General features: G+C 33.0%; 1 protein-coding gene across 1 annotated transcript; it reads left to right on the top strand.

Moving 5' to 3' along the window:
* The first annotated feature begins 8,967 nt into the window (after positions 1-8,967).
* Positions 8,968-9,735, top strand: LOC110664540 (putative lipid-transfer protein DIR1). The gene has a single exon (XM_021824260.2). The coding sequence runs from the start codon at positions 9,199-9,201 to the stop codon at positions 9,514-9,516; it is 318 nt and encodes a 105-aa protein (XP_021679952.2). The 5' UTR covers positions 8,968-9,198; the 3' UTR covers positions 9,517-9,735.
* Positions 9,736-10,338: the final 603 nt, after the last annotated feature.

Raw genomic sequence — 10,338 nt, 5'->3', positions numbered from 1 at the left:
GAAAAGGATTGATAAAGAAGAGAAAAGTTGAAGCTGCTAAGAGAAAAGGAAGAAAATGGAAGGTGGTTGCTTAGTGTTGGATAGTGTATATCTTAGTTGAGAAATTCGGATGGGGAAAGTGAGCCTTTGGTGCATGTCTTTGCTGTGAGGTGAAGTTGGAGTGTTAGAGAGGTAGTGTTTTGTTAGTTAAGTGTTTTTGGCCATTAGCAGCAAAATGTTTTAGAAGCTGAAAGTTGTATTTACCTTGATTTTAAGTTTGTGAAACTTGTATTATGCAAAGGTTAAATATGCTACTGATGGTGCAATACAAAATATGCAATGAAAAATTTGGCTTAATATTTTATGGTATTTTATGAAATGATTGAATTGTGTTGAATTGTATTTAAACATTAGTTTGAAAATTATAAATGGTAAACAAAGCTTGACTTGATGTTTTTGGCTTTATAGGAAATAAAATGATATATGTAAAACTGAAACTGGTTTGTAAGCTACATTTGCAAGTAGGTACCATTTGCCTTTTTATTATAAATGCAGAAATTGATATTCAAAATAACAAGCCAAAAGAAGCAATGTTCAAGACATAAAATCAATAACTTCATTAATAATAATATTATCTGTGTCAAAAAATGCTTCACACTTGAAACATTTGTGGCATGTACAATGATTCAGAGTTGAAGCACTCTTAATTACTCCTCATATCCCGTGATCATACCATACTTGTGAGTCAGTAAGTGACAATTGCCTAAAATATATCCATAACCAACAATTGCCACATACAAAATCAAAAACCCAAAAAGATGGACATAACTATATCACATGAACACATTATCAAAAACAACATCCAAAAACCAAAAAGTTTCCTAATGTTATGTCCACAAAACACATTTCCATACACAATCTACATTCAAAAAAGTTCCCTTTAGCTGCTATCATTTCCATGGCTTCTTCTTGGAGTGTGCATTTCCTTTGTTCCCTTTATCTGCTGGTAATTTCCCTTTGTCCTTCCCCACCACAATTGATTGTTGTTTCTTTGAGTTGCCTTTGATTGGCCCATTTTTAGTTGCATCAATTGTGGTTTGCTGTGAAGATGAGGTCTACAGTGATCTAAATACATTTGCATCAGTCATGGTGTCTTCCACATTATTGGGTACCCTTGTAGGTCTCTGACTTGAACCTTGATACAAATATTAATATTATTACATTAAGTGACTTTTCTCATTTTAATTAAAATACACAAACAACAATTTGTACTCTAGGACTTAAATCCATCATCCATTGTACTGTGGTAGGTGATGAAATAGGTGCAGCCTTTGCATTTGTATCAGCTGTTCCTATTTTGCTTGACTTTGCATATGATTTTTTTTTGTTCTCTATAATCAATAAATAAATAGTATCAAATATCCAAATGAAAAAAAAAATACCATTCCTAACAAAATATGGATTAAATCTTTTGATTTCTTACAGAGGCAATTGGGATTTGCTCCTCTCTTGATGATTGCCCTCTAATTGATGTCTTCCTTATACACTAGCAAAAAAAAAAAGAAAACTTTTTTTAAGTGTTTAGTTATATTGCAAACATAATAAATGAATAGCAAAGAAGTAATTACATTGAATAAGGTTCTTACAGCATTAAAAGAAATTTGAGTTGAAGCAGGGAGGGCTTCCTCATGTGATTGTGACACAGGATGGTCTTTATGGAACCTTTTCTTGTGTCCAACCTGCCCACATATTTGGCATCTCATTTTTACCATTCCTTTCCTAGATAGTCTCCCTTTAGCCGCTGCCATTTCAAGTTCTTTAGCTATTTTCTTCCTTGCCATCTGCTTTCTTCCTCTCTTTCTCTTAATTGCTTCATTAGGGGTGACAATATAATCTTTTGATGCCTTTGGCCACATATCATGACCATTAATGGGATGGATTACCCTTAAATAGGTTCTCATTGAATAACAGTCATGCACATAATCCTCAGGTTCTTCATTATTTCCAAATATGACGGTACAAACATGAGCACAAGGAATGCCATTTAATTCCCACCTACGACAAGTGCATGTATTCTCCACCATGTTAACAACAAACTGACTTCCGCCCCCCCAAAAACTTGGACTTGTGGACCACCTAAAAACTGAGGTTGAAACATATTTGACAAGTTTTTCAATTCTTCCAATTTTTTCAATATCTTTGGACAAATTGCACTCTGAATTTTATGCATTTGTTCTCTCTTCCTAAACAGTCTCCTCATCAATTTTGTTTTAATCATTTCCAGCATGGTAATGATTGGTTTGTCCCTTGCATCTAAGATGTACCTATTGAAGCACTCACACAAATTATTTGTTAACATATCACATGCTGCAGTGGTTTTGAAACAAGCTCTAGACCAATTTTCACAAGGTCTTTTCCTTAACCACTCCCTAGCTTCACTATTTTTATTCTCAATCTTTTCTAACCAAAAGTCCAATTTGGCTTGGTATGTGGCCCTAGCTGCATTCCACACAAGGTCTTTAAGTTCCTTTCCTTTAAATCTCCCTAAAGTTTGTGTACATGTGTCTAACACATAACCTGTGTTCTGAATTTGGGAACATCTCACTGACCACATTAACAAGTCCCTGAATCCACCCAATTTAGATACATTCACAAGTGGTTGGACAAAAAGAAAAAGATTTGAGTTAGTAAATATAAAAATTATAATAACCAATTATGTATTTAATATGAAAAATACTTTAAAAAACAAAGTTTACCTTTTGCCTGTCTGACATGAAACACCACTGGTGACTGTTGTACATGTGCATATCTTTTTTAAGCTGCTCTAGGAACTATTGCCAACTGTTTTTATTCTCCATACGCATGATAGCATATGCCAAAGGGAACATACAGTCATTTGGATCTATCCCAACTGCTGAGAATAGTTGTCCCCCATAAGTCCCTTTTAAACAACATCCATCCAGACAAATGAGTTTCCTACAACCATCTTTAAATGCCTCTTTTAATGTTGACAAACAAATGTACGTTCCAGCAAACTCTCCCTTCTCTTCTCTAAATGTCATTGTACTCCCAGGATTAGTTCTTAAAATTTCACACTTGTAATCATGCAATCTACCATACTGGGTAGCCTCATCCCCATGAATCCTTTTTAAAGCATGATCTTTTGCTCTCCAAGCTTTGGTCATGCTAATACATATGCTGTAATCATCTTTATCCTCCCAATTAACCCTGTTAAAGTCAAGTCTGGATCATTTCTGAAGGTCTCTAAGTAGTGTGAAGCAATCCATTTTGCAGTGACATTGTAGTTTGTAAAACTCTTTCCACAACTATGGTTCAATGAAGCTGTCTTTATTTGCATGGTTTGATCATTGGGGTCTTTACGATGTAGTTTACTTGCCCAAATCTTCTAGCCACACTCCTTCTTACATCTAGCTTGTACCTGTTGGAAGTCACTTTTTGGGAAAAAAAAGTTCAAATCTATGCTTAATCCCATAAGCCCTGCATGCATCTTTAAACTCATCTCTAGTTGAGAATATCATACCAACCTTGAATGTAGGATCATCAATATCCCTATCCATATTAAACTCTGGAAATCTAACCTTTTCCCCATCACCCTCAGAATCTGAATTAGAATGCAACTCATCTAAATCACCATATTCAGAATCAGTATCAGCTGTGTCAAACCTCAAACTAGCCCCAAAACCTTCATTCCTCATTCTTTCCTCAGTTGCTTTAGGCATACCCTTCTGATTTTGCTTTTGATTATTACTGTCATTATTAATTTCATTATTAATTCCATGGAGAACATCTTGAACATCTCCATTTCATACTCATTATCATGTAATTCATCATCTACCTGAGCATTTACCCCTAACCTGTTAGGATTTACCTCTTCAACATTCACTCCTTCTCTTGCATTCATTGCATGATCCCCCCCACTCTGACAAATATTTACTTCTTCACATGGCACATCTTGACTATTATTCCCAAAATTCCCCATATTGTCTTCCATAATGGGATTAATATAATCATCAAGTCTCTCACTCCCTATTAAAGCATCAATATACTCATTAAATCCATCATCGGCATTTACTTCTTTTGCCCTTACACTATCATCACTATTCTCTTCATTTACACCATGTTCACTGATACTTGCTTCACATTGCACATCATTTACAATCTCTATATTAGAATCAACATTAGCTTCCCTATCACATAATAAATTAGCATGATTAGTGGTCCAACTACACTCCCCAAGTTCAATTGTTTTAGCTAAAGGCTGCATGGGGATGTCAGTATGTGCTACTGTTTCTCCCTCAATCTCTTCAATAACCAAACTAGACTGTTTTGGTAGACTGTCATCAATTTGAAATTCTCTTTTTAAGTTTTCAATTGTCAAATGCTCTACATAAATATCCACCTCAACATGTTCAACAGCATGCTCACACATTGTTACTACATCACTGTTAGAACCTAATGCCATTAAACCACCCTTATAATCAGCACCTGGAACCCTCCAATAATACCTCAATAAACCATGTAACTTCAAGCCCTGACATAATTTATCTATCCTTACTAATGACATTTCATCATCTTGACAGAAAGGAGCTGTCCAAGTAACTCCATCATAATAGCCCCACTCTCCCTTAACCCCCTTAACATGCAATATTATAGTAAAAAACCTAGAACCACCAGGTCTTGCAACATGCAATAATTTGGCCACAATAAACAAACCAAAGTTAATACATTTCACAACTATTGCCAAAACACAAGCTTTTAAACTCACGAAGTATTTTAATGGGTTTACCTGTCGAGGGGGTAGCCATATTCTTGTGGGGCTTCCAACCTTTGCAAATATTCGACTATCTATCCCCCACTGCACCTTCGTCCCTTTCAATGTGGTCCTACCCATATTATATTTGTCTATTAGAAAAGATATAACAAAATAATACTTTCCATGAAAAAGTCAAGAAAGCAACACTCACACCCAACAAAAGAGAGATGAAAAATGTTTTCTCCAAACAAAACTTACCTTTTCACTTTACTCAAATTAGGATTTTGTTTCACGCCTATATTGATGACGGAGATAATAAACCAGAGAAAGGTGAGTGACAGGAAGGAGATAAAGAAAAAGTTTGACAGAAATAGGCAGATTCACGAGGATTGACTGCAATCTCATCGGGAAGGTAATACGGGAGTGGAAGATAAGAGAGAGGATTTGGGTGATGTAGATTTATTTTCATTTAAAAATGACACATTGGACTGACACGTAAGTAAGTCATCAGAGCTCACACCAGATTCTATTTTAAGGACTGTTATTGTAATTAAAATAAAGTTAAATGATTTTATTTTAATCAATTAAAGTTTAGGGATGCAATTAACCCATTCTTTACACCAATTTTCTCACCCTTCATGATCACAAGAGTACCTTGGCCAACTCTCATTACTCCACCATAAATGAAACACCCATAACCCAAAGAATCCAACTTACCAATGAAATTAAGTTCCTTTTAAATTAAGAAACATACGTCACTTCATCAAACAATTTCACGTGATCACTATGAAACTTGATCTTCACCCTACCAACACCTTTAATCTCCATCTTTTCACCATTGGCTAGTTTCACTTTCTCTCCTTTCTTTTCTTCAATCACATCGAATCACTCATTCTTTGAGCAAATATGGAATGGGCAAGCAGAATCCATTAACCACTCATCTTGTAATGGATTCTTTTCCTTTTTCTCATCATCATCCACATTCAAAATATCACTATAAACACTATCATTAATTATAATTGTAGCAGTTCCTTCTTTTTCTTTTACGTAACTCTTTTTGAATTGTTTAAGCTATACAAGATCTTCTTTCATTTTCTTACAAGTGTATTGAATGTGACCCTTCTCATTATAGTAGTACCATTTCTTATCATCAAGGTCTACTTGTAGTCTTTAGCTCGATCTACTATTTCTTTTCTAATTGTTTCTACGTGGATTGCTTCTACCATGACTAGAACTAGCAACAAAAGCTTCACTTTCATTGCTACTACTTGTCTTCTTAAACTTCTCGTTATCCAAGATAACTGTCACAACCTCCTCCACCTTCAAAATCTCATTCCTAATTGTTAGGGTTGTCACCAAACTTTTATAAGATTTTGGGAGGGAGTTTAGAAGCAAGAGGGCTTTATCTTTTTCATCAACCTCCACACCAATGCTAGCTAATTGGGTAATTAATTTATTAAATGTATTTAGGTAATCCCTCACATTAGTACCTTCATCCATTCTGTATTGGTATAATTCTTTTTTCAAGTATAAACGATTTGCGAGTAACTTTGACATGTACAAGCTCTCCAATTTTTTCTATAAAATAATTGTCAAAGTCTCCTCGAAGACATTGTACTTCACATCAGGGACTAACGTCAATCCAATCGTACTTACTGCCTTTATTAAAGTTCCTACTAATCATCATCTTTCATGGTCACAAGTTGTTTCTCATTCAAAACTTTAATTAATCCTTATTGCACAATAACATCCTTCACGGTGCTTTGCCATAGACTAAAATTATTTTTTCCACTGAATGACTACCTCAAATTTTTGTGTTCGCCATCTTTCGCATCGCGAATCACAGCTCTAATACCACTTATGAAAATCACCCAGACAATATAAAATAATACAAAATTTAAAGTGGTTCGATATAAGCCTACTCCATCAACAAACCTACTATTAAGAAAAATAATAATTACACATATTAATGATTATTCTCACTCACAAATCTCTCAAAATAAAAGAACACTCGATTTTCATGGCCTTCCTCCACTTCATGCTTCCACTAATTCCAAATTATGGCCACCTACTACTCTCTCATTTAAGTGGAGCTTTCTCCTTTTATAGATGATCACGTGATGGTGATTGGTCACCAAGTCCTATTTTGGACTTGTCTTCCAAATCCTAAAAGTATTAGGATTGACCCAAAATCAAACACTTCCTTTTTTTTTTTCTCTTTAATTTTCTTTTTCTAATCTAACTCTAATTAAAAACTTTTACTTGATTCTAAATCTAATTTTATTTGAACTTGGATTCCAACAGAAATGAAAACTGTAAACAAAAAATGAAGAATGAATTATAGTCAGTTCTTTACTTTATATACAAGTGATTGAGGAGTAACTAACTAGCTTATAGTTCATATCTCATGTTACCAACTCATCTAACAATCTAACAACTTTTTAACTCCTTTTCTAGCCAAATTTTAACTCTATTATTAACTAAAGAAATTACAATCCTTCAAGCTACCTCGCCCCATCTGTTATCTCTTCAATTCCATTTTCGGTCCCCAAAATAAACTCTTTTCGCAATTAAAAACTAAGAATCTCTTTCTTGTCTTAAAGGCCAAAATCAACAATTTTTCTTTATCCGCTAGAGAAATGAGGAAGCCAAAATCCAAGTATGGAGAGTTGCGCAAGCAATGTAGTTTGCTGAATAGGAAGAAATTTCATTACTGAATGAATGGATTGAATCCCAAAAACTTGACAACACCATTTTCTCGCAGCATGTTGAGTCCACAAAGTTCAACAAATTATCTACATTGAAGAAAATAATAGATGGGTTAATCAACAAATTGCCTAAAATGAGATATAGATTGTGGAAATATAGGAAATTAATCATTTGTTGTTTTTATTTGAGGTTGAAAGAGATTTTGCAAAAATAATATTCTGATAATTTAGGTGTTTTTATTTTTTATTTTTAATTTTAAATTTCTACTTAAATTATTTTTTTCCTTAAACTAAACATTTCTTATAGGAAATTAAACTTTTCCTTTATGTTTGGGGTACAGATACACAAGCAGAAGATTTCGATATAAAGATAATAATATTGATATAAAAAAACTATGATCTAAAATTACATAATAAGGCAAATTTCTTAAAATGCCATATAGAAGCCCTTCTGCATAGTTCTTGAATTATTTTGATATCTCTACATCTTCTTTATTAAAAGTCATCATCGCAATTATTATAATTATTTGAGAAATTACAATGGAAAATGACAACCACATAGAGAAATCATTTCACCGTAGGAAAAAAATAAAAAATAAAAAAATGATCCACACAATGAGAAAATAAAAGAATGAAAGCAAATCTATTACTGAAAATAAATCCGAGTTTATTAAAATCAAAAAAGGAAAAGATGGTAAGAGCTACCGCTGATTAACACAGTCACCCCAAACTAAATTTAGGGTTAAAATATATATAGAGGAAAAAAGAGAAAAAGAGACAGCCTTGAAGATGTAATTATTTAATAACAGAATTAGGAGAAAATATTTATAAAAATATTTTAAGATTTATATGAGTGACCTATTTTTTAATCAAATCAAGGAAGAAAATTTATTTCACATATATAGAACAGTTTGTCTAAAACAGATTAATTCACGTACACACTCACAAGACATTTCTTGTCTTACACATTTCATCTCTTACAAAGAAAGGAAAAACATAGCTAGTGGAATGGAATTATTTCCAAAAGTACATAAAGTTGTCAATTTTCAATATCATGATCAATTTATGATTCGACCGGACAGTTTAATTGAATGAATCATATCATTTATTATTCATTACTTGTGCATTTCTCTAATCCCATTAGGTTGATTCGATTAGATTGATTTCTAATTAAACTGATTCGATTAAATTTTTTACAATTTTTTTTTAATTGGTTGCTATTTGGATCGATTCAATTTGCCGGTCTAATCAGATTTTTAAAACTGTAATAGAGATAGTTAGCAATTTACATAACTCAAATTTATTGTCTGTATGAATTTATTTATTTGTGAGAATATTGAAAAATAAATTCTCATAGATCTAATACATTTTATCACACGAAGTAATATTCAAACTCTTAATATTTTGATAGAGACTCTAATTCAACATCACGAAACATACAATATAAAAATTTAAGTGTGAAATAGGTTTAGGATCTTTGACAAATATGATGAGTAATGAACAAGATTTAGATTAACTAATCTATCAAAACAGGGCTGGGCCAATACCAAGAAATCTTCCCCACCACGAGTGGAAAGCCTGTGACACCACAGTCTCCTGAATTGGCAAAACCTGCCAAGTTAGGTTCACGAGTTATCTCCTCAAGAACCCATTCTTGCTTTTCCTATATAAACACCCAAAACCCAGAACTTGGAGAGAAAAGAAAAGCATTAGTAGTAATAGAGTATAGCAACAAAAATGGAAAGAGTCCAAAAGCTTTTTCTTGTGATTGCTGTGCTCCTTGCAGTAATCAGCAGCAACAGGTTGCTTCAGCTTTCTAATGCACAAACCATCTGCAACATGCCGGTGGCAGGACTAATGGCATGCAAGCCTGCTGTGACTCCTCCAAACCCTGCTGCTCCGACAAGCGACTGCTGCTCGGCTCTTTCCCACGCAGACATTCGGTGTCTATGCTCTTACAAGAATTCCAAGTTGCTTCCTTCTCTTGGGATTGATCCAAACCTTGCCATTCAGCTTCCAGCCAAGTGCAAGCTTCCTCACCCTGCCAACTGCTAGATTAAAGAACAAGTTGAGTTTCTGCTCAGTTTGGAAGGATTTAATAATTAGCAGAAAGAAACAAAAGCTGTTGTTGTGATAAAGGTGAAGTTTGAGGGATCTTTTGATGTTGGCTAATTTAGCAACTTATTGTATTTTTCTTGTTCTTGAGTTGGCATTATATCTGTATGATGGTTGTGTCTCAAATGGAATAATATTTTAAGAAATGTTCTATGTTAATTAATTATTGTTAGATAAGTTCAAATTAGCAAATCTAAAATTATGTGCAATATATATATATATATATATATATATATATATATATATATATATATATATATATATATATATATATATATATATATATATATATATAAAAGAAGGCTTTTTTCAGTTTTACCATTTCTTCAATTGGATCCAACTTGGCGTTTGGTTTTCTAATTCAAGTAAAAATTAAATGGTGAATAATATATATTTTTTTTTGTTCAAGAATATTATCAACTCTCTTGACTTTGAAGTTTACATACATACATTAGATCCAGGGAAACCCCATTAATGAGCAACCTAACTAGGTAAGCCATTGAAAATGGGCTCTGTAGTCTAGTGGTTAATTAGTCAAAATTGAGTCATTAAAACTACCTAGAAATCTCAAGTTGGAATCCTATTAATGTTGAGTTGTTATTTTCATTTGTTAATTATTTGTTTAATTACTTTATATTTGCAAGTTTTGGTCAGTTTCTTCCAAAATTGCTACGATTATTTAAAAAAAAAAAAAAAAACTAAACAAGCCATTTTTCGTATATTTATTTATGCTAAAATATTATTATCATATTAATTTATTAA

This window comes from Hevea brasiliensis, chromosome 6, assembly GCF_030052815.1.
Source record: "Hevea brasiliensis isolate MT/VB/25A 57/8 chromosome 6, ASM3005281v1, whole genome shotgun sequence".
Taxonomy (NCBI): Eukaryota; Viridiplantae; Streptophyta; class Magnoliopsida; order Malpighiales; family Euphorbiaceae; genus Hevea; species Hevea brasiliensis.
The sequence above is the reverse complement of the archived record's forward strand: the minus strand, read 5'-3'. Positions and strand labels throughout refer to the sequence as shown.

Coding starts and splice junctions, on each gene's coding strand:
- LOC110664540 (XM_021824260.2), top strand. CDS start 9,199: ATGGAAAGAGTCCAAAAGCTTTTTCTTGTGATTGCTGTGCTCCTTGCA.